This window comes from Muntiacus reevesi, chromosome 3 (genome assembly GCF_963930625.1).
Source record: "Muntiacus reevesi chromosome 3, mMunRee1.1, whole genome shotgun sequence".
Lineage (NCBI taxonomy): Eukaryota > Metazoa > Chordata > Mammalia > Artiodactyla > Cervidae > Muntiacus > Muntiacus reevesi.
This window is the reverse complement of record NC_089251.1, coordinates 101,111,277-101,136,657: the sequence shown is the minus strand read 5'-3', so window position 1 is coordinate 101,136,657 and position 25,381 is coordinate 101,111,277. Positions and strand designations below refer to the sequence as shown.

The following is a 25,381-nucleotide window of genomic DNA, read 5'->3' as shown; positions in this document are numbered from 1 at the left end:
TTTGGACATGGAGTTTATTCTATTATCTGTACTTTTGTCTATGTTTGCAACGGTGTCTAATAAAAAGTTTTAGAAGCCCCCAGCCAAATAATATGAAACTGTATTACTATAGTATGTGAAAAGGGCTGCAAATTAATACCTGTTCTTAGGTTAGTCACTTAGTCATGTCCAACTCTTTCTGACCGCATGGACTGTAGCCCGCCACAGTCCTCTGTCCATAGGATTTCCCAGGCAAGAATACTAGAGTGGGTTGCCATTTCCTTCTCCGGGGGGACCATCCCCACCCAGGGATCGAACCCAGGTCTCCTACGTTGCAGGCAGATTTTGGCCATCTGAGCCACCAGGGGAGCCTCCTAGCTATTCTGACCTAGCACAGATTGGAGCAATGAATGGGCAAGGGAGAAATTGGTTTCCATAGGGGAAAGTTGAGGGAGGCGAAGATTAGGATGTCACCCGGGGAGGAAGGTCCAGGCATAATTCACAAGACAGTGGGTGCAGGCAGGCACTAATAGGTAGGCACTGGGGCTCAGCATGGCACTTCATAAATGGGAAACAGGTTTGATGATGGTGGATTGTGATGATGGAAATTTTTGGCTTAGATCTGGCCTGTGTCATCATCCTACACAAGTTAGGGAGCGCATCTGCTCTGTAGTCCCCCAAATCACTCCTTACCTGCTGGGAGGTAAGAAGCTTGCCCTTTGGAACCACTTATCCTCCCCCCAGCAAGAAGGGAGGTCCACACACCTGTCACATTTTACTTTCAGGAGCATGGCCACACCTTGGTCCCTCCACCTGGTGTCCTAGGGACCAGGCGACAGGTAGGCGTCTGACCCATCACAGCACAATTTGGAGACACAAAACCATGGATGACAGTTTTCTTTTTCTTTTTTAATCTTTTTATTTTTTGGCCACAGGGCACATGGAATCTTAGTTCCCCAACCAGAGATTGAGCCCATACTCGCTGCATTGGAAGTGTGGAGCCTTAATCACTGGACCACCAGAGAAGTACTCTTTTTTTTTTCCTGGAATGATAGGGTTTTTTCCTTTTGAACTTTTTATTTTGTGTTGGGGTGTAGCCAATTAACAATGTTGTGATAGCTCCAGGTGAACAGTCAAGGGACTCAGCCATATGTATATATATATTCATCCTCCCCTAAGCCCCCTCCCACTTGGATGACAGTTTTAATAACGATCTGTAACAACACAGGGAAGCAGATTTGCAGGCCCTAAGTTCTGTTGCTGGAGAAATCACAGCTGATCCCAGAAGAGTCAGAAGGAACTCTTGACTGTTTCACTCTCTGATGTAGTACAAACAGAGGCGTCCTGGGAGCCACCTTGGTGAAGGGCTTGATCACTAAACTGGCAACACACTCCGTCAGGCGCCACCTCACAGCAAGGGCAATCCAAAGCGTTTTCCAATAGGACACCCGAGATGAAATCCCCCCTGGATGAACGCGATTTCCCGATGACTCAGCTAGCATCTAAGCTGTCTTTTGAACTGTCACCCACCCCCCAACTCCCAGCACCAGAGAGAGTGTTTGAAACTCAGCCACTGGAGGGTGTCCCCACTGGGCTCCTCCACCAGGAGTAGAAGGCCCTGGAATCAATGGTTTGCAAAGCATATGCACTCAGTCGTGTCCAACTCTGTGACCCCGGGGACTGCAGACCACCAGTCTCCTCTGTCCATGAGATTCTCCAGGCGAGAATACTGGTTGGGGGGGTGTTGCCATTTCCTTCTCCAGGGGATCTTCCCAACCTAGGGATGGAACCCATGTCTCTTTTGTCTCACTGTCCAGCAGATTTTTTCCCAGCTGAGCAACCAGGGAAGCCGGGACCCAACGGCAACTCAAGTGTTTTCTTAAACTCTCCATGGGCAGATGTTGCCTTACCAATCTCCCACATAGCCAAGCCAAATTCCTATTGATGGAGCAATCCTACATCACTTCTGTGTTTTCTTTTTCATTTGTTTATCCCAGCTTATTCCAGCCTAGACAGGAGAGGACTGGGTACCCCCTCCTGGGAAGAACTGGGCTAACGCATGGTCAGGGAGAGGCCAGATGGACAGGGACGAGCAACAGATTTTATTTTTTCAGTTATAATACCAGGTTATGTTTTGAGATATGGTTTCTCAAAAGGGAATTCATTCAGGCAGAATCTGCACATAAACTCTGGCTCCTTGGTCCGGAAGAATCTGCGTGGGGGTCCAGGCCCTGACGGGGCTCTCTGGTGAGAAGGCCAGCCATGGGACACAAAGGGAAGTGCAGACAGAAGAACGTGCCGAGTCGTGGCAGGAACCCGCCCCCACGCCACAAGTACAGGGGCATGATTCACCTCAGCATGTCTGGAACCCCTGCAATAATGAGGCCTGACTCTAACAACACAGAAGGCTGGACCGTCATCTCAGACCCAGGCCATAAGCTCCTCCCTCCCCAGCTAGTTCAAACTCACAATGCCACTCATGCAGCATTTTGACAAGCTGCCCATTCCCCTGTTAAAAAGAAAACAAAGATTTGAGAAAGTGCATCATCTAATGGGAGGCCTTAAAGCAGAAAAACATATGATGGCAATAGTTTGGGCTTTGGGTTTGCACTTCAGCATCATGGGACAGCGTGCGGTGCTGCCCTGGGAAGCCACGGGGACAGGTAGGTGGGGAGACATGTCTGCTGCAGCCCAAGCCCGCAGCTATGTCTCTGCGGAAGAGAAACAAGCCCAGCCTCCTACACCCCGTGACCCCAGGGACCCGCTCAGAAGTCATAAGGGGACACAAAGATGGTGACCTTGGACACGTGGCTGGCCTGGAAAGAGCGGTCCAGGTATTCGGACATGTCGACATCCACCTCCAGCGTCTGAGGCCCCTCCAAGGTCTGGACCAGAATCAGCTCCCCAGTCTGGCGGTCTGAGCGCTGCATCACGAAGTGGCCGCGGCTGTTACCACCCACTATCCCGAAGCGCAGGCTGTTGGGCCCTGGCCGACCAGGGGCTGAGGCTGTGGCCATGCGGAAGAGCGTGATGGGTGTCTTTAGGTTGGAGGGCAGAGACAGGTAGTGGAAGGAGATTGTCTTGGGCATGTGGCGGCAGGGCCTGCTGTCCATGGGGCAGGGGTTCCGCTCACACTGGCTGGAACAGAGAGGCAAAACATAGGGGATGCTCAGCCTTGGGGAGAGTCAGCAGTGGCTGCTCTGACCAGGCTGGTCTGTCCCAACTGCCTTCCTAAAGAGGCACCAGAGTGACCCCTCCAGCCATGTGTTCCTTGACCTGGGCACTCCAGAACCACGGGCCAGTGAGCGTGGCTGGTATCAGGCCAGGAAAAGGTGCTTCCCTGACCCAGCTGGCCATGTATGTCTGGATGTGCATGTATGTTTATATATGCTATCACTACCATTTACATACTATGCTATTACTACTAGTATATGCTATTACTACTAGTATATGCTATTACTGTTAGTATATGCTATTACTACCATTTACATACTATGCTATTACTACTAGTATATGCTATTACTACCATTTATATACTATGCTATTACTACTAGTATATGCTATTATTGTTAGTATATGCTATTACTACCATTTACATACTATGCTATTACTACTAGTATATGCTATTACTACTAGTATATGCTATTACTACCATTTACATACTATGCTATTACTATATGCTATTACTACCACTTACATACTATGCTATTACTACTAGTATGTGCTATTACTATTAGTATATGCTATTACTGTTAGTATATGCTATTACTATTAGTATATGCTATTACTACCATTTACATACTATGCTACTACTACTATAATATGCTATTACTACTAGTATATGCTATTACTACTGTTTCCGACTCTCTGCAACCCTCTGGACGGTAGCCTGCCAGGCTCCTCTGTCCATGAAATTCTCCAAGCCAGAACTGGAGTGGGTAGCCATTCCCTTCTCCAAGGGATCTTCCCAACCCAGGGATCGAACTCAGATCTCCGGCATTGCAGGCGGATTCTTTACTGTCTGAGCCACCAGGGAAGCCCTTTTTCTTTCACTGTTTCTGTAGAAAACTAAAGCCGGGGAAGATTCAATAATGATGGTGCTAGCATTCAAACCAGGCGCGCCTTCTAACGTGCTGAGACCGCAGCAGTTAGCTGGTGACATCCTGGAGTGTGGTTCTCCACATGTGGTGAGCTTACTAAACACCCAGTGTTCGTTCTTTCTTTTTGACAGTGTCCCATGGCTTAAGAGATCTTAGCTTCCCCACCAGGGATTGAACCCGGGCCACAGCTGGGAAAGCACTGAGTCCAAACTGCTGAACCAACAGGGAATTCCCCCAGGATTCATTCTTAAGCAGGACACGCTGCCTTCCTTAGGTATGTGGAGACAAGGTCCTGTGAAAGTGCTTTGATAGTTGTTGTTTTTTGTGTTTTTTTCCTCACTTCATTCAACACAAGCGTGACTGCTAAGTTGATTCAGTTGTGTCTGACTCTTTGCGACCCCTGGGACTGTAGCCTGCTAGGCTCCTCTGTCCATGGAATTCTGCAGGCAAGAATACTGGAGTGAGTTGTCATGCCCTCCTCCAAGGGATCTTCCAGACCCAGGGATCGAGCCCATGTCTCTTAAGTCTCCTGCATTGGCAGGTGGGTTCTTTACCACTAGCGCCATCCAACACGAGAGAGATGCAATTTATCGATGCTGGTGACTCAGATCACCCCCATTAAGGAGGTCAAACAGCACTTCTGCTGTTCGTCAGGGAGGTCTGCCAAGGCCTGACATGCAGTCCCTCCTCCCTTCACTATGTGACACAGGAGGAAGACCCCGGTGTCTTCACTCTCGGTGAGGAACTGCCACCAACTTTCTGGATGCTTCTAACCTGCTGTAAACCCCACAGCTATTGGAGGGGCTGCTTCACTGGGTCAGTGCATTCTAAAGGCAATGCTAAGGCCCTCGTGATCTCTCTCTCAGAGAAAATACATGTCTTTGTGATAGCTGCAGTTATTCTCTTTAAAAGCCTGTCTTCACCTTTTGAAGAAAAAAGAAAAAGTCTGTGAGGGGCTGAGGTTACTAGAAATCAAAACTCCTAATAGCAGCAGAAAAGAAGAGAGATATAATGCAAAGTGTACAGGTACCCTGTGAACACAGGAAATGATCCTCTTCCAAATCTGTGTACCATACATACCTCCTGGCAGCCTCACCACTGCCCTCTGCCCCCCAGTGGCCTCCCTGTCCTCAGGGGAGCACTCAGAAACATCATTCCTACTACCCAGGGCAGCATCACATTCAATGCAAACCCTAAAAGGAGAGAGGTGGAAGCTCCAAGAAGCCAGACACAGCGCCGTGCCTTTCATCAGACATACCTGTACCTTCTCCCGAGAACATCTAGGAAGAATGCAGCCCAACCCTGGGGAGGCCTGGGTGAAGGGTGAAGGCACTCAGCTGAGGGTGGCCCTAGTCATACTCACAACGGAGATGTCTTCACATAGCTCACGTTGCTGCTGCCCTCGGGGCACTCCGGGCTGACGCACTGGAAGCCTCCGCCCGTGTTGATGCACACAGTCCCCCGGGGGCACGCAGGCTGTGGGCTCACACATTCATCAACATCTGAAATAGCAGACGAGGGCAGGGCGGGGTAAACGGGAGCTTGGGATCAACATATGCACAATCCTGTCTATACAGCAGACAACTAGTAAGAGCCTTCTGCGCAGCACAGGGAGCGCTACTCAATACTCAGTCATGATCTACCCGGGAAAAGAATCTAAAAAAGAGCTGCTCTTCAGTCAGCAAGTCATGTCTCTTTGTGACCCCACGGACTGCAGCACGCCAGGCTTCCCTGTTCTTCACTATCTCCCTGAGTTTGCTCAAACTCATGTCTATCGAGTTTGTGATGCCATCAACCATCTCATCCTCTGTCACCCCCTTCTCCTCCTGCCTTCAGTCTTTCCCAGCTTCAGGGTCTTTTCCAACGAGTCAGCTCTTTGTATCAGGTGGCCAAAGTATTGGAGCTTCAGCTTCAGCATCAGTCCTTCCAATGAATATTCAGGGTTGGTTTCCTTTAGGATTGACTGGTTTGATCTCCTTGCAGTCTAAAGGACTCTCAAGTGTCTTCTCTAACACCACAGTTGGAAAACATCAATTCTTTGGCACTCAGCCTGCTTTATGGTTCTACTCTCACATCTGTACATGACCACTGGAAAAACCATAGCTTTGACTCTCTGAACCTTTGTCTGCAAAATGATGCGTTTGCTTTTTGATATAGTGTCTAGGTTTTGTTATGCCCGATGTCCGAATCCCCGAGCGGGAAGAAAAAAAGGCTTCTAAGACAATGCAACTCGCAAAAAAGGGAAGTTTATTACTGACTCGAGCCAGGGCCTTCTGCCTCACCCATCACAGTGGTGCAGGGTCAGAAAAAGCCCCGAGCCCAAGCTGTTAGCAAATTTATAAGATATGCATAAGCAATTAGTAGCTGGCTTAAGCGGATTGGTTACATGTTTGCAAAGCAATTTTATTGGTACAGACTTTCGCGGGCTTTTTCAAACCTGGGCGTTCGCGGGCTTTTCACTTTTCCCTTTGTCTCTTACTGGGCGCATATTGATTGGCTGGCTCCAGGTTACCTGATGCGGGTAGGGAATCTTACCATTTTGGGGGAAGCTAAAACTTAATCCAGGCTGCCTGTCATGGTATTAACCCTGGCAGCCTCACATTCCCCCCTGTCTTCTTGTTTCTGTGGAAGGCCCAATCATGGGTCATTTATCTGTGGGGGCAGTTGAATATTGAGATCTGAGTAACATTAGGTGGACAGACAGGCAGTGTGTTTTTCCTAACAACTTTCCCTTGAGAGAGACTTCATACTCAAGATGCTTTTTGGGAATTGGGGCAGAGGTCTCTTTCTTCTGTAACTTCTTCTTGCTGTGCCTGGGCGTAGGCCTGCCTGGCAGAGCAGAAGTCTCTCTATACCTGACCTAAGTTGGAGTGTCTTATATCTGAAACCAGCTTTTATTTTTGTAATAACAGCAACTTAGTTTGAAACTGTTGGCGCCTCTCAGAGATAAAATAGACAGTTGCCAAACAGGAGACTTAACAGGATGGTCATCACTGGTCTCTAGAAACAGGAGGCAACATTTGGGGTGATTTGCTGGTGGTCAAGCAACAGAGCTGTATTCCAGGAATTTTGTGTTTAGTCTGAAGTTACCATATTTTACCTGGGTAGGGGCTCCAGTTCTGTAGAAGAACTCAAAAGACATTGTTATGCATGTTTTTTGAGTCAGAACCAGGACCCGTCTCAAGGCTGTACCACCATTTGATTGTTTTTTTTTTTTTTCTGTTTTTGTATTTTTTTTTTTTTTTTTTTTCTGATTAGCAATTGTTTGAATCTATGCTTTAGAACTCAGGGAAGGTCAAGGAGGCTGAATAAAGCCTATATTTTATAGTACAGCAGGTCTGTACTCTAGAGTCACCAGCCCACAGAGTCTTGCTCAGCTTTAATTTAGGGAACCAGGGTAACTATGACTGTGATAATCTCTTGTCAAAATGGGGCATAGGATTGCCTCAACCTGGAGAAGAGACATTGAACTGGAAGTATTCCTGAGTTCCAAGTCTCAGATCTGAGCCTTGCATGATCAAAATCTCAATCCCCTGGTCTGCCATTTTGTTGTAACATACCCAGTTAGTAGTAGCTAGAGGAGGGATAACTGGAGTTTTAATAGACAAAATAAACCTCTTTTTTAGAAGAATAGGCCTGAAACCCAGTCTGGACCCGGCACTTCAGGGAGACCTGTAGCCAGGTGGCCAGTTGCCCAGCCTTATAAGAAGTAAGGTAGAAGTTACTAGCTTCCAGCAGACATTGTTTTGAGAATGGTGGCATCTAAGCCCGACATGACTCAGAAAACTCAAGTGTCCAGCAATACAATGTCTAATCTGAAATTACACCCATAGTAACACCTGGTTATTTTTCAGGATGTCTGAACCATAGCTGAGTACTCTATTTTGACTTTTAATTGTAAAATTTTCTTTAATAGCCAAAGCAGATGGCACCATTAATGATGTCAGTGTTTCTCTAAGTATGAGAAGATGCAAGAATTGGGACTCATAAAATCTCCTGAAAAGATCTAACTATCTGAAGGCCTGTTCTGCCAGTTTTTTTTCTAGAGCACGGAGTGCCTCATTCTTGATCTTCACCCTGAACTCCCTTCAGGGCCGTTAAAAGTCAGCAGCTGCAGTGGCCATGATCCAATCTCTGTAGATGTAGATGGCAAGTGTCAATCTTCAGTTGGCAGAGCCCCTTTTTGTTCATAAACTTGACCATGATTTTGAGGGGGGCATTTTAAGGCCATTTTATCCCACGGTGCTGAGAATGTCCATTCTCAGGTTTGGCAAAGATTTTGTTGACAGGCCACTCAACGTGCTGTTACTGGACTAGGCCATAAAACAGTATCCAAAATTCTCTGGACCACCTGTCTTATTAGCCTCTTGGTCCAGGAAAACATTCCCTCTTGTTGCTTTTTCTCATATCTAGAGTTACACTGCCATCATCATTGATCTCATAGGGAACTATATATTATTTTATCAGAGGCCTCAGTCATACATTTGGCACTGTAAGAAATAGCAATTTTGTAAAACAGGTGAAATACAAAGAACATAGCCAGCAGTACTAGTAAAGTCACAAGTAAGACTTAAGAGCTTTCATTAGATGTAGCCCAGTATATATCTCAGGTCGTCTGACTTAGTCTATTCTGTACGAATCTTTATCTTTCAGGGAAATTATACATTGGCACTACCATCTATAAGGCACATAGCTCAGTTTTTTACTGTTACTAGACTGATTATCTTTAGCATGATATAATTGTTTTTAACACAGAGGAGACTTTAAACCTCTTATAATTGTGGGAGACTTTTTTGTTGTTGTTGTTGAAACTTTTTTGTTGTTCTGATTGAGCTTGAGGAATAGAAAAAGGCTCAAATTTATGGCCAGAGTCAGAGTAGGCATTATTAATTGGCCCAGTGAGGGGATCTAAATTTTTTCAGGGCCAACCAGTTAGAGTCTTGTAGTGGAGAAATTTACCAAGGTAACCCAGAACTAGATACAGGTAATTGGCCACAAACCCAACAATTGGATTGATTTCTAAAACCAGCATAGAATCAGTCCTCTGCTAGAAAAGCATTTGATTTATATGCAAAGGTCTAACAAGTCAAGAAAACATTATAAGTGATCATACAAAGCAGATCCAGCATCTTGGGCAAGCTGTCTACCTCTGATGTTGCTGTCTTCTCATCCTGGTGTAGTTTCTTTTGTTTGAGCATCATTTTAAGGTGAGATCAGGTCAGCTGTCTTCTCTATAGACTAATCCAGTGTAGGAGCCTTTGAAAGTGGGAATTAATCTAAGAGTTAATTTCTCTTCAGTTTTATTGTGCATGATGAGCTAGTTAAGAGTACCTGATAAAAAGTCTTTCCATCCAGGTTGGAGACAGTCTCTTAAATTATGTCTTTTTCCAGTCCTGGTTGCAGGCCACGAGGCATCTGATCTTCATCCAAAGATAGATTACTGAGATAAGCTTTAGAAACAAACTTTTACATTAATATCACATAACAGCAAAGAACTATCTGAGAAATGAGTCTTACTACATGCAGACTTCTATCAACAAACTGGGATTTAACATTTATGTACCTGTTAGTGAGATAACCTTCTTAGCTCATTTGTTAAACTTACTGGAAACCTAAGAGACCAAATTATTTTTATAACTAGTTTGAGAGGAAGGTTTTTTTTTATTTCCGGAAAACACACGATTTAAACCTGTAATTTTTAGATAGAAACCATAAAAGTTATAAGCATATTTGCTGGTTCATTTAGTCTTTTGTTAACTTTTGTAAAGTCATCAGGTTTTTCATTAGAATACCAAGACGTATCAGAATGTTAAGAACTCCATATACTTTTTAGGATATCTGTATTATAAATTTTTCATACATTATAACATGAGCAGATTTATTACTCATTTGATAATCTTTTTCATGTAATTTAACCAACTAAATAAACAGTTTAATATCCCTCTTTGGGGTGTTTTAGGGGCCCACTGAAACACCCCAAAGTTAGCTAGATGTCAAAGGAACTTCAAAAGAATTCAATTTAGGAAGTTTTATCGAAAAAATCAATTAAAAGCTTTAGAACATTTGGTCAGATTTAGTCAATGCTGATGGGTGTATCATTTAGCTTGTTGATATGTCACAATGGGTGTAAATACCAAGGCTCAAGGTCTAGTGAAAGTCAGCTCAGCCACTTGGACCTAATTGGTTCTAAGCAGTTTTTTTACAACCAGGTCATTTTTAACAAAATCCACTTATCTAACTAATTGTAATTTAATTTTAGAAAATCTTGATCATGCATAACTCTTTTTACTATTTTTTCATACTTTACTGAAAGCACACTTCTTGCTTTCTTTTAGCAATCAAGAGCTAACTTTTATTAGCATTTTATAGATTGGTGAGCATAAATACCAGTGATAATTTTTAAAACTCTTGCTTTTTTTAAAACATTTTAGGATGGCATGGAACATTATTCATTTATAGTCCCAAATCTCTTTCGTTTTTCTGTAAAAAGAAATTAGTGTTTAGTAGTAAATGTTTTAAAATCTTATTTCATTTGGAAATGACCTAATTATTTAGACACACACACATATAAACCTGGCAGTCCTCATCAGACACTCCCTTAAATACAAGAATGCAGTCTCTCAGAAAACCTTCTATAGAGACACAAAACTTCAGATGTCTTCAAAGATTTTAAAAGGAGGAAGGGAAGCCAGGTTGAAAGAAGGAGGAGGAGGCGGGAGAGGGGGCAAAAGGGGTGGACTTACAGACGTCTCCTGCCACCTGCAGACACCCAGGCGTTACAGGAATTTTCCTGGGCTTTTAGAAAAGGGAGACCAGAGACAATGCCGGCACACACACAAACACGGAGAGCTGAAGACAAACACACAGACAGACAGACGTCGGCCGACGACACAGCGCTGGGTTTTCGGGCCCCCTGTATTTTTTTTTTTGCCTCCTGGTAGCCGATTTACTTTACCGAATGGCGTCCGCTGTTCACCAGACTCGGGGTCGGGAGAGGAACTTTTTTCCCCGCGGAGTCGGCTGCCTCCCAGCGCGTCCGCTGGCCTTGGCCTTACGCCGCCTGGCCCCCCCCTTTCTAGAAAGCCTTCCTGCAGAGTCGGCTGCCTCCCAGCGCGTCCGCTGGCCTTGGCCTTACGCCAACTAGTTCCCCTTTATAGAAAGCTTTCCTTCTGCGCCAGATACGTACCCTTCTGCTCCCCAGCAGGGCCTTGAATTTACTCTGGTCCTTCCTGAGCACCGGTGTTATTTTTTATCCTTCCCCTTTGTCCTGTAAGCGTTTTCTTCTCCCGGTCAAGGCATCCCGGACGAGCCCCCAAATGTTATGCCCGATGTCCGAATCCCCGAGCGGGAAGAAAAAAAGGCTTCTAAGACAATGCAACTCGCAAAAAAGGGAAGTTTATTACTGACTCGAGCCAGGGCCTTCTGCCTCACCCATCACAGTGGTGCAGGGTCAGAAAAAGCCCCGAGCCCAAGCTGTTAGCAAATTTATAAGATATGCATAAGCAATTAGTAGCTGGCTTAAGCGGATTGGTTACATGTTTGCAAAGCAATTTTATTGGTACAGACTTTCGCGGGCTTTTTCAAACCTGGGCGTTCGCGGGCTTTTCACTTTTCCCTTTGTCTCTTACTGGGCGCATATTGATTGGCTGGCTCCAGGTTACCTGATGCGGGTAGGGAATCTTACCATTTTGGGGGAAGCTAAAACTTAATCCAGGCTGCCTGTCATGGTATTAACCCTGGCAGCCTCACAGGTTTGTCATAGCTTTTTTTCCAAGAAGCAAGTGTCTTTTAATTTCATGACTGTGGTCACCATCCGCAGTGACTTTGGAGCCCTAGAAAATAAATTTGCCATTGTTTCCCCTTTTTCTTCTTCTATTTGCCATGAAGTGATGGGACAGGAGGCCGTGATCCTAGTTTTTTGGATGCTGAGTTTCAAGTCAACTTTTAGACATATATGTATAACTAAATCACTTTGCTGTATAGTAGAAACTAACATAACATTATTTTTAATTTTTATTGGAGTTTATTTGCTTTACAATGTTATTAAAGCAACTAAACTCCAATAAAAATGAAAAATAAAATCCATGGATGTAAAAAAAAAAGAAGAAATAGTGGGCACCAGTGAGGAAGAAGATCTCCTGCCACCCCTCCATCATTGATGGGCCCACATGAATGGCAACAGCAGGCACCGCAAAAGGTGCTCCACACGCAGTGAACTTTCCAAAATGTCCAACGCTGGTTTTTGAAACTGGAAGCCCGGTCGTTCTTAACTATTAGAAATCCAGATCTGATGGCAGATCCCGTCCTCCCCCTCTGGACATGACAGGCTACAGGGGCGCTGGAGGGCACGAATGAGTGTCACTGGTCACAGCACTTCTCTCAACCTGCCTCCCCATCAGTTAGCGAGACACGGAATCTGCCCTCCATGGCTATTATCATGCCCTTTATATGTTCTCTGTTCTTTACATATTCAGTGAGCTCCTGGCCTGGAGGCTAGGTTTCTTTTCAAACCCTACACAATCCTACATGGGCCTTCTATTCGTAGGATAGAAGGAAAGGTGGAGAGATGATGGATAGATGAACGGATGATGGATGAATGAATGATGAATGGGTGGACCATGGAAGAATGATGGCTATCTGGATGTCTTCTTTCTCTAGTCCCAGGTTACCCACTCCTCTGAGCCCAGCCATGGGGCCCCACTAGGACATCACTGGGCGTCTCCCTTTTCGTCGGTAGAGGAGCCCTCTGCCCTCCCCTCCTCCCCCGGTAGTTCTGAGCCACAGTCTGGGACCACCTTCCTCTGCAGGAGCCTCACTCACCCTCACAGCTCTTTCCATCAGCCAGAGTCCGGTATCCACTGGGGCAGACACAGCGGTAGGAGCCGGGGGTGTTCACGCAGGCGTGCATGCAGAGCCGGGGGCGCCCCTCCTGTCCATAGAGCTCGCATTCGTTCACATCTGGGGACAGAAGTGCCCAGTATGACTCCAGGAGCCACCAGTGGGTGGCCACCAGCCGTGACCCAGGCTGGCTACTGTGTCACCATCGCTGGCAACTGTGGCTAACGGGCGGGGTCTTCAGTGGCCGCCAAGCCCGATCCCCTGCAGAGGACTCAAGAGAAGCAGGAGTGCTCCCCGTTCTCCCAAGCCAAGGACCTCGAGGGCCGAAGGGAGGAGGTGAGGGAGCTGATACGGGGACCCAGGGCCGCTCCTCTAAGACTGATGACTGCCTGGGCAGACCCTATGAGGCTGCCAAGTCCAACCTGGCAAGTAGCTTGCTCCCCAGGGAGCAAAGCGTGGGGCGGCGGACCAGACTTCCGCCCTGGTTCCCCGCCCCGCCTAAATCCTTCTCGTCTTTGGGAACGGGTGTAAGACGGCTTCTGTGACTGTAAAATGAGGCCGTTAGCAACAACTAGGCAACTCAGGTTGGAACCGCTGGTTCGAGTCGTTTTCAGATGGAAGTCTGATAATCAGGAAGTGGGCCAGTCAGTAAGACTAAGCAGAGAGGGGCCCAGAGGATGAGCCCAAGCCCCTGCACAGCTCTGGGGACAGGGGCGCGGTATGGGGAAGGGCTGTCATTCTAGCTCCACCCTGCCACCTGCCTTGCAATCCTGGCCGGGAGGGAGCGCCTCTTCTAGACGAGTGCGCATGACTAGGGGTCGACCGGGGACCCCTGGGTGCTTTCTCTAGTCTGGTTTTCTTAGAACCGCCCCCGAGGTCTCCGCGCTAGCTGTGTCCTAGCAGCCATCAAGTCCGCACCTACTTACCTAAGCAGCAAGGTGCGGGGCTTTCTGAGACCACGCCGGGAAGCCACCCGCCCACTCGCACCTACACCTGGGCGCGGGCGCACCCCCGGGAGGGCGGCAAGTAGGAGCCCCTCTCCCCACGACCCCCGCGTCCCCTCCCGGGACGAGCCCGCGCCTACCCTGGCAGACGCCGTCGGCGGCCGCGCCGCTCAGGTGGAATCCGGCTTCGCAGCTGCAGTGCTGCGTCCGCTCCACCTGCGCGCATCGCGGCGCGCGGCTGAAGGCGGCGTCCGCGGCCTCGCTGCCCTCGGGGGCTGCTGCGGGGAGAAGACATCCTCAGGGCCGGGCCTGGCGCACCTGGGCCTGACCTTGGGGAGGGGGGTCCCGAGATCGGGGCGCGGCCCCTTCTCAGAGCTTTCTCTGGAGTAGGGAGAGGAAAGACACAGGATTAACCGAAACTCAGCCGGTGATCCAGCGCCCACACCAAAGGGGCAGAACACAAGGGGAGGCGCCCGAAAAGAACGATGCACGACTCAATTGCACCCAGAGGGCCACAGTGAGGTGAAATCCGTGTTTCACTTTCAAAGGCTTAAAGCACCAGGACCCTAGCAGTGACTACTGGAGTTTAAAACTATGGAGTTTATCGAAATAATGACACTTGCAGTCAGCCACATGGATGGCCCTAGAGATTGTCACTCTGAGTGAGATCAAAGACAGACATCATATGATCTCACTCATTTGTGGAACCTAAAACCAATGGTACAAGTGAACCTGTTCACAAAACAGAAATAGAGTCACAGCTGTAGGAAACAAACGTATGCTTACCACGGGGTCAGGAGGGGAGGGATAAACTGGGAGAATGGGATTGACTGCTCACCCTACGCTACTATATATAGTAGTTACATGTGTATGTGGACATGTATGCTTCCCTGCTGGCTCAGTGGTAAAGAATCCACCTGCAAATGCAAGAGATATGGGTTCAATCCCAGGGTCAGGAAAATCCCCTGGAGAAGGATTCTCGCCTGGAGAATTCCATACACAGAGGAGCCTGGCGGGCTACAGTCCGTGGGGCCGCAAAAGAGTTGGACACAACTGAGTGACTAAGCAATAACATCAACAACTATATATATAGTTGGCTCAGACAGTGAAGAGTCTGCCTGCAGTGCAGGAGACCCAAGTTCATTCCCTGGGTTGGGAAGGTCCCCTGGAGAAGGAAACGGCAACCCTCTCCAGTATTTTTGCCTGGAAAATCCCATGGATGGAGGAGCCTGGCAGACAATAGTCCATGGGGTCCCAAAGAGGCAGACACCACTGAGCAAACATGTCAATCCATATAATATATATATTTTAGAAAAGAATCTAAAAAAGAGTGGATATATGTATATGTATACCTGATTCACTTTGCTGTAGAGCAGAAACTAAATCAACTATACCCCAATAAATGTTAATTTTAAAACACTTTAAAAAAATCTCTGGAGAGACTTCCTGTCAGTCCAGTGGTTAAGGCTCTATACTTCCCATGCAGAGGCTGCAGGTTTGAAACCACGCTGCATGGCATGGCTAAAAAGTAAAAATTCCAAAAAAAAAATCTACATAACTAAAAACACTACCTTTTTTACTGTTGTTTTTTTTTTTTTTTTGTATTTTTAAAATATTTTCCTAAAGTGTTGAAGGTTTTTGTTTGTTTCAACCAAGAATATAAATCAATGTTCTAATCAGTGAAAAAAAAAAAAAAATGTTAATTTTTGAAAGCTTTCAAAGGATTTCAGACTCTCCATGGTTAGAGGGATTGGTGTAAATGTTATCTGATGCACAAGAGGACACTTAGTCAGCCCACTGGAGCCATCAAATTCATCCAGACAGAGAACAGAATGATTGCTGGGGAGATGGGAAGAAGTTGTTTCATGGGCACAGAGTTTCAATTTTGCAAGGTGAAAAAGGTGGATGGTGGTGATGGTGAACATAGTTAATGCCATTGAACCACACACTTAAAATGGTAAATTTTGTTATATATATTTTACAATGTGAACAAAAACAGTGAATGTGTGTTTTTCTGTTTTGTTTTTTTTAAGTAATCAAACAGAGGCTCCCCCTGGGAGCCAGAAAGACAGGGGCAGAGCTGATGAGAAGGAAGGCTGTAGGCTGGGGGACCAGGAGAGCAAAAAGATGGGTGTGCTAGGCTGTTGCTTGCATTGTTCACGGGGATCCTGTGAGGACATAAACTAACTTCAGATGCGCCTGCTCGTTCCCTCCTTCCACTTCCTCGCAGAGATTCCTGTCCTGGGAATAATTTCTATATTAACTGTGGCCTGGACCTGAGGATCCAGGAGCCTGAGGATCTGTGCCCTGGAGCCTGAAGGTTCCAGCAGTGGACGCCCAGGCAGGTGGGGCTCAGCTCCAGTGTCCAGGATCAGCACAGTTGGGTTGAAATGTAGCTATTTCTTTCTCCCTCCTGGTACTAAGTAGGAGGAGGAGTGGGGCTGTCTCCACGTAGGGCAACTCCAGGGATAGGCGCTGTCAAGGGACCTCAGGTTCTCCCTGAGAAAGCACCCAGAAGCGTGACTCAGCTAAACGGAGTCAAGACACAGTAAGCAGCAAACCTCTGGGGACAAAACTTAAACTGGACCTTGAGCTGGGTCCAATGGAAAGATATCAAGTATTGACAAAGCTTGTTCTCTGCTAACCACCAATTCCTCCCCCTATACTGAGATTTCACTCAGAAGACAACCACACAGACACCCCAGGCTTTCCTGGCAGAGGAACAGGACATCTTTAGGGTTTGACTTTCTTATATGAGAAATGTTGGCTCAGGGAATCCCCTGGTGGTCCAGTGGTTAGGACTCAGCTTTCACTGCCGTGGGCACGGGTTCAATTCAATCCTTGGTCAGGGAAGTAAGATCCTACAAGCTACACATGGGGGAAGCCAAAAACAAAAAGATGGTTGCAGCATACCGTGGCACCACCCCCCATGTCCCGCAGACTCCTTATCATCAGATATTCTTTGCCCCTGCAAAAACAGCCACAGTGTGGCACCCAGACCTCTGGCTACAGATATGCTGGGACTCAAATGTCGACCATAACCTCGTCACCGGTCGAACATCTAGTTTACCCAGCTCTGAAAATGCTATATCAGTAACTATGAACTTTGCAGGAAGCATTTGCAGGAGAAGCTGTTCTGCTGATGTGCAGGGGAAAGTCAACCACGTGAAGCTTCCTTGCTTCTCAGGCCAAGTTCCAAATCTGGAGGGTTTTAGAGTGGGACTCAGTCCTTCCACTTGCATCTTCTTCCGTGTGTCTGTGTGTGCTCAGTCATGTCTGACTCTTTGCAACCTCATGGACTGTAGCCCGCCAGGCTCTTCTGTCCATGGAATTCTCCAGGCAAGAACACTGGAGTGGGTTGCCATTTCCTCCTCCTGGGGCTCTTCCCAACCCAAGGATTGGACCCACTTCTCCTGCATTAGCAGATAGATTCTTTACCACTGAGCCACCTAGGAAGGACCAAAACTCTGGTTCCACAAGTTAACTAAGCGCCATCCCAAATAACCATCTCAGGGAACCAGAGGGATCTATGATGTAAACCAGAGAGAACATCCCACTGGTCTGCCTTTGGTGACCTGTGGCTAGGGTCCTCCCTTCTCGATAACAGACTGTCCTCCCCGGCCCCATACCTGCTACGTACCAGTCTGGGCCTGATGCTGACAGCGGCTCCCAGTCCTTCCAGGAGGACAAATGCATTTGTACTGGTTGACACCTTCCACACACGTGCCACCGTTCTGACAAGGCTGGCTGGAGCATTCACTGATATCTAGGAAAACAAATAAATTTCAGATATAGGCATGAGTTCTCATTCTAAAACAAAACACAAAGCTGGGGTCCCTTTCTTTTCATGACACGATGACTCCAGCTTGTGACCCCTCCCCACCCCACTCTGTCCTTGCCTCGGCCCCTTCCAGCAAGAACAAGAGCTGGGAGGGAGCCAGTGGGGCTGAGATGTGGCCCACCAAGCATGCAATACGCCACTGACCTGGCACACCCTGTGCCTACCTGGAGCTCTGCCTGCGAGAGCTGCCCATCTTTCAGCCCGGTTCCATTTTATAATTTGCAGTGTAGACACTGCAGCTGGGCGGAAGGAACCAGCGTTGTCCTGGGCCCGCACTGCCTTTGGGTAGAGTTAACTGCCTCTCATCTCCGCCCCATCAGCCAGTGCCCAGGTAGAACCCTCTTTGAACAGGAACTCAACTCAAGGGGTTATAAGAGGGAGAGATGGCCCATAAGAATGGTCAGAGATGGAGAAAAATAACTCATTCCAAATTCTCACCCTGTGGGAATAGGGAGGAGTTAACCTTGAAGCTTAATTTTTCCTTTTCCTGAAAAGGAAAACGTTCCTTGTTTATACACACAACAGCCCTGTGAAAAATGTGTGAAAGTGAAACTCAGTCATGTCCAGCTCTTTGTGACCCCATGGACTATACAGTCCATGGAATTCTCCAGGCCAGAATACTGGAGTCAGTAACCTTTCCCTTCTCCGGGGGATCTTCCCAACCCAGGGATCAAACCCAGGTCTCCTGCATCGCAGGCAGATTCTTTACCAGCTGAACCATAAGGGAAGCCCAAGAATATTGGAGTGGGTAGCCTATCCCTTCTCCAGTGGATTTTCCTGGCCCAGGAATTAAATCAAGGCCTCCTGCATTGCAGGTGGATTCTTTACCAACTGAGCTATCGGAGAGATATATTAAACGTGTTCAACAATTTAATAGGCTTAGTGAATTCCCTGGCAGTCCAGTGGTTAAGATTCTGTGCTTTCACTGCTGAGGGTCCAGGTTCAATTCCTGATTAGGAAACTAAGATCCTGCAAGCTGCATAGAGCAGCCATAAAATAAAATAAATATGTAATAGGTTTAATAGGCTTTAATAGATTTTTCTCTATGTGGTAGATTATGGGTAATTTTTCTTTGTTTATTGACAATTATTTTATTTGTTGTTGTTCAGTCGATAAGTTGTCTCCAACTCTTTGCAACCCTGTAGACTGCAGAATGCCAGGCTTCCTTGTCCTTTACTATCTCCCAGAATTTGCTCAGACTCATGTCCTTTGAGTCGGTGATGCCATCCAACCATCTCATTCTCTGTCACCCCCTTCTCCTCCTTTCCCAGTATCAGGGTTTTTTCCAATGAGTCGGCTCTTCCCACAGGGTTGCCAAAGTGTTGGAGCTTCAGCATCAGTCCTTCCAGTGAATATTCAGGGTTGATTTCCTTAGGATTGACTGGTTTGAGCTCCTTGCTGTCCAAGGGACTCTCAAGAGTCTTCTCCAGCACCACAGTTCAAAAGCATTTTTTTAACAATCTTCCATTTTTCCACAGTGAACATTTCTAAATTTTCTAATGAGGAAAAAATGATTTTTTAAAACCCTCAGGCCACATCCGCTTGCTCTGAGTTCCTTAAGCCCAGTTTTAGTGCACAGGCCATTTCCACCAAAGAGGAACAATCTGTCAGTTCACTGACCTGACCACAGCATCTTGGGAAAGAAATTGGAAGCACTTCCTTGTTGGCCTCAGAGCATCCTTTCCTGCTGTGTCTATCAGGAGGCAGAAAAAGGTGCTTTGCTCCTGATGAGAACAACAGCCTTCCTGTGGGTGGGTTGGCAGGGACTCTGGCTTCCCTCAGCCTCCTTGTAATTGGGAAGTTATGCAGACAATTACATGGATTCTGTTCATTGTGAAAGGACCCAGACCATCCGAAATGCTGCTTCTCCCTAGGGAAGGAGCCATTCCAATTTCTCAGTAAGCTCAGCCTGGGGAGGGGAACCTCAGCTTCCTGCCTCCGCCCACCACCCCCCCAACCCCGCCCATATGTTCTCTCTGCTGATGATCGGTTTTCAGGAATGTGTCTGAAACAACATAAATGCCCCAGAGCATGGGATTCCTGTTTCTGCCATCTTGCTCCCCAGCATAGTCTGAAAGTCACTAGGCTGAGAGCCAAAGAGTGTGAACCTGAGAATCTCAGTTTGGCCCCGTGGGGGGTGGGGACCAGCAGCAGTGTGTGCCCCCCGCAGGGCCTGCGGTGGGAGGCGCTGAGCCTGGCTGTACCTGGCTGGTGCGGGTGTGGATAGGGTGGGGTGGGGTGGAGTTGTTGACGTGACAGAGGAATGAAGAGATGCCCCAGGACCCTGTGGGCTAGCGCTGCCTGGATCTTGTCACCCAGGATTTTCATTGCTTAGAAATGAAAATTTCTCCATTCAGACTCTCATTTCTTATCTTGATACACTGTCAGGCATTCCATGGCCCAGTTCTGGCACACCCTCTGTATCCTGACTGAAGTACAGCTGTCATCGCATTCAAGTCTGTCCAAGCTGTGGCATTTAGTTGAGTGCATGGCGACTTCAGAACTGTAAAGAGGGCCGACCTAAATAGACATTTCTCTGAAGAAGACACAGATGGCCTACAGGAAACCGAAAAGATGCTTGACATCACTAGTTATCAGAGAAACGCAAACCAAAACTACAGTGAGGTACCACCTCACACAGGTCAGAACGGCCGTCATCAAGAAGTCTACAAACAGCAAATGCTGGAGAGGGTGTGGAGAAAAGGGAGCCTCCTACACTGAGGGTAGGAATGTAAGCTGGTTCAGCCACTATGGAGACCAGTGTGGAGACTCTTCAAAAAACTAAAAATAGGACTAGCGTATGATCCAACAAACCCACTCCTGGGCATATATCCAGAAAAGATGGAAACTCTAATTCAAAAAGATACATACACCCCAATGTTCATAGTGGCACTACAGCATCCATCAACAGATGAATGGATAAAGAAGATGTGGTACATGTATACAGTGGAATATTATTCAACTATAAAGAAGAATGAAATATGGCCAATTGCAGCAACGTGGATGGACCTAGAGATTATCATACTAAATGAAGTCAGACAGAGAAAAACACCATATGATATCACTTACATGTGGAATCTAACAAAATAATACAGATCAACTCATTTACAAAACAGACACAGGCTCACAGACACAGAAAACAAAATTATGGTTACTAAAGGGGAAAGGAGGGATAAATTAGGAGCATGGGATTAACAGATACTAGTTAGTATACAGGGCTTCCCTGGGGGCTCAGACGGTAAAGAATCAGCCTGCAGTGCAGGAGACCTGAGTTCAATCCCTGGGTCAGGAAGATTCCCTGAAGAATGAAATGGCAACCCACTGTAGTACTCTTGCCTGGAGAACCCCATGAATAGAGGAGCCTGGCGGGCTACAGTCCAGTTAGTATACATAAAATAGATAAACAAGAAGGTTTCGTGGTACAGCACAGGGAACTCTACCCAATATCTTATTATAACTGACAACAGAAAAGAGTCTGAAAACGTTCAGATTCCAAATCACTTTGCCGCACACCTGAAACTAAGACAATATTATAAATCAACTACATTCAATTTATAAAGAGGATACTCACAGAGGCTGTGGAGAGGCTGGCAAGCCAGAAGCGTGGATTGTAATTCTCTTTTAATCTGTTTACTGAGCACTTGCTATTTTCCCAGAACTGAGCTAAATGTTCCACATGCATGATCTGATTTTTTCTTTTTTCTTTTTGTTTCCTGTGTTTTGTCAAATTTTCCATTTCTTCAATCACCTCATTTCTAAGGTTTTCTGATTTTTATTTATATTGTCCTTTCATAGTTTTTATATTTTTAAAATTTCTTTCCACTTGTCCGGAAGTACTAGGTCAGTTTTCATCTTTTGTATGGGCATGTCTTTCTGGGATTTCTTCATTGACTATAGAGGGTTTACTTTGTTTTCTTATAATAATTTGGACAGAATTTGGCAACAGTCCTTTGCTGTTACTCATATTTAGGGGAAATAAGTTTCTAACTTATTAATAGCCTTTCTAACTTTCTGACTATTCATTGGGAGGACTGATGCTGAAGCTGAAGCTCCAATATTTTGGCCACCTGATGTGAAGAGTCAACTTATTGGGAAAGACTCCGATGCTGGAAAAGATTGAGGGCAGGAGGAGAAGAGGGTGACAGAGGATGAGATGGTTGGGTAGAATCACCGACTCAATGGACATGAGTTTGAGCAAACTCAGGGAGATAGTAAAGGACAAGGAAGCCTGGGGTGCTGCAGCCCATGGGGTTGCAAAGAGTTGAATATGACTCAGCAACTGAACAACACCTTCCTGACAGCCTCTCCCGTTAGTTGTTTTCTAAGGCAGTTCATGCCTTCTCCACTCCACTTTGTCCTCTCCTCTCTCTCTTTCATCTGGACCATCTCTTTCGTTTGCACCAACTTTCCTTGTTGGACTTAATTGGATTCTCCGCCCATTAGAGAATGGACCTTTAAAGGTCTTGGGAAGTTCAAGAGACCCTTGGGACAAGACCGTTCAGCCACTGAAACTTCCTGTTGCAAAGATAAACCCCACATCTGAGACAACTAACCCAGAAATGCCAGTACTGATCCATATCCCAATACAATTATTGGATTTTCGAGAAAAAGAAAAAGCATTCTTTGGGCATCCTTGTGATAGCAATAACAGTTAAAACAGGAGATGTGGGAGAATGTATTTAAGATAGTCAAGAAAAGAAAATGTGAGACAGGTGTTTTATGTCCAATCGAACAGTCATTGTTGGTAATGCTGCGTATGTTTTGAAAGTGTAAGAACTCAGGAACTGCGCTGTGAGTTCCTCTTGAGAAGTCTACTGAACAGAGGTCACGGTGAAGAGGGTGGTGATGCTCATCAAGGCTCAGCATCACAAAAAGAGAGACGATGGACCACAGGGACTTCTTGGCAGAAGTATATACTGCCGTCCTGCCCAAACGATAGAAAAATCTCACCGGAATCTGATCAAGTCTCTGGAGGAAGGTACCAGTTTAAAAGAAATACAGAGATCAAAAACTTACAAACTTCCAGTCATAAGTACTAGGCATGTAATGTACAATATGAAGATTATGGTTAACACTGCTATGTAGTATATTTGAAAGTTGTTAAGGGACTAAATCCCAAGGGGAAAAAAAACTATTTTTTTTTTTGTATTTGTATGAGATGATGGACATTAACTGAACTTACTGTGGTTATCTTTTCACAGTATATGAAAATCAAGCCATTATGCTGTACACCTTAAACTTACACAGTGCTATATGTCATTTCATTTCAGTGAAGTTGGACCCCAAAATAGAGAGATGCAGATCATGTTAAATAACCTCACAGGGATGCAGTGAGCAAAATCAAGGCTGTGGGAGGCTTCTCGGGTGGTCCAGTGGTTAAGAGTCCACCTGTCAACGCAGGGGACACGGGCTTGATTCTAGTCCGGGAAGATCCTACATGCCACAAGCAGCTAAGCCTGCGCACCTAATGCCCATGGTCTGCAACAAGAGAAGCCGCCGCAGTGAGAAGCCTGCGCACTGCAACTAGGGAGTGACCCCTGCTCACTGCAACTAGAGAAAGTCTGAGTGCAGCCACGAAGACCCAATACAACTAAAAAATAAATAATTTTTTTAAAAACTCAAGGTTGTGGGAAACAACACATTTTCTTCAACAGATAAACTTCAAAGGAATGGCAGACAGAAAGAAGGAGCAGTCTTCTTCAAGACGACTATGGGGGACTTCCCTGGTAGTCCAGTGGTTAAGAATCTGCCTTCTGGATGCAGGGGGCGTGGGTTTGATCCCTGGTCAGGGAACTAAGATCCCACATGCCTCACAGTGCAGCAATAAATAAAAATAATAAATAAATCTTTAAAAAAAAAAAAAAAAGACGACTATGGATTAAAAAGGTATAGGAGACATAGCAACCAACTGTGGTGTACAGAACTTATTTGCACTCTGGCTCAAAGTGTTAAAAATATGAGAAACAGTTGCAGAAATGTTTACCCTGACTAGAAATTTTAAGATATTAAAGGATTTGCTGTGTTGATAATTACTGGACTATGAGTACATGATGACCATTAAACTATTCTTTCTACTTTTCTGTATTTGAATTTTTCCATAATGGAAAATGTATTAAGATTGCTTGTCTTAATGAATGGATAAAGAAGATATGGTATATGGTATATATATATGTGTGTGTGTGTGTATGTGTGTGTGTGTGTATATATATATACACAGCTGTGCAGTGCTAAGCTGCTTCAAATTGTGTCTGACTCTTTGTGACCCTATGGACTGTAGCCCATCAGGCTCCTCTGTCCCTGGGATTCTCCAGGGAAGAATACTATAATGGGTTGCCATGCCCTCCTCCAGGGGATCTTCCCGACGCAGGGATCAAAGCTGCATCTCCTCATCTCCTGCTAGTGGGTTCTTTACCACTAGAGACACCTGGGAAGTCTATATATATACACACAATGTATACATGTATACACACATATACAATGGAATACTGACAGTAAGTTTGTATATGTATACATACAATGGAATAGTGTGTGTGTGTGTGTGTGTGTGTGTGTTCAGTTCAGTTCAGTTCAGTTCAGCCGCTCAGTCATGTCTGACTCTGCAACCCCATGAACCGCAGCATGCCAGGCCTCCCTGTTCATCACCAACCCCCAGACTTTACCCAAACCCATGTTCATTGAGTCGGTGATGCCATCCAGCCATCTCATCCTCTGTCGTCCCCTTCTCCTCCTGCCCCCAATCCCTCCCAGCATCAGGGTCTTTTCCAATGAGTCAGTTCTTCGCATCAGGCGGCCAAAGTATTGGAGTTTCAGCTTCAGCATCAGTCCTTCCAATGAACACCCAGGACTGATCTCCCTCAGGATGGACTGGTTGGATCTCCTTGCCGGCTAAGGGACTCTCAAGACTCTTCTCCAACACCACAGTCAAAAGCATCAATTCTTCAGCGCTCAGCTGTCTTTGTAGTCCAACTCTCATATCCATATATGACTACTGGAAAAACCATAGCCTTGACTACATTACTTATGCTCTCTAGGTTGGTCATAACTTTCTTTCCAAGGAGTAAGTATCTTTTAATTTCATGGCTGTAATCACCATCTGCAGTGATTTTGGAGCTCCCAAAAATAAAGTCAGCCACTCTTTCCACTGTTTCCCCATCTATTTCCCATAAAGTGATGGGACCGGATGCCATGATCTTAGTTTTTTGAATGCTGCACATTAAGCCAACTTTTTCACTCTCCTCTTTCACTTTCATCAAGAGGCCCTTAGTTCTTCTTCACTTTCTGCCATAAGGGTGGTTTCATCTGCATATCTGAGGTTATTGATATTTCTCCCGGCAATCTTGATTCCACCTTGTGCTTCTCCCAGCCCAGCGTGTCTCATGATGTACTCTGCATAGAAGTTAAATAAGCAGGGTGACAATATACAGCCTTGACGTACTCCTTTTCCTATTTGGAACCAGTCTGCTGTTCCATGTCCAGTTCTAACTGTTGCTTCCTGACCTTCATACAGGTTTCTCAAGAGGCAGATCAGGTGGTCTGGTATTCCCATCTCCTTCAGAATTTTCCACAGTTTATTGTGATCCACATAGTCAAAAGCTTTAGCATACTCAATAAAGCAGAAATAGATGTTTTTCTGGAACTTTCTTGCTTTTTCAATGATCCAGCAGATGTTGGCAATTTGA

At 46.1% G+C, this 25,381-nt stretch overlaps 1 protein-coding gene across 3 annotated transcripts in view; it reads right to left on the bottom strand.

Moving 5' to 3' along the window:
* Positions 1-2,060: 2,060 nt before the first annotated feature.
* FBLN7 (fibulin 7) overlaps positions 2,061-25,381 on the bottom strand; it is a 62,833-nt gene continuing 39,512 nt past the window's right edge. For 2 of the 3 annotated variants that reach the window (XM_065929851.1, XM_065929849.1), the window contains 5 exons: positions 17,502-17,627; positions 14,002-14,139; positions 12,900-13,037; positions 5,443-5,581; positions 2,061-3,117 (listed from right to left, as the gene is read on the bottom strand). In XM_065929851.1, the coding sequence (XP_065785923.1) occupies positions 2,745-3,117; positions 5,443-5,581; positions 12,900-13,037; positions 14,002-14,139; positions 17,502-17,627 (914 nt within the window). In that variant the 3' untranslated portion in view covers positions 2,061-2,744. The remainder of the gene's footprint in view (positions 3,118-5,442; positions 5,582-12,899; positions 13,038-14,001; positions 14,140-17,501; positions 17,628-25,381) is intronic. The other variant, XM_065929850.1, reaches the window with a different exon arrangement.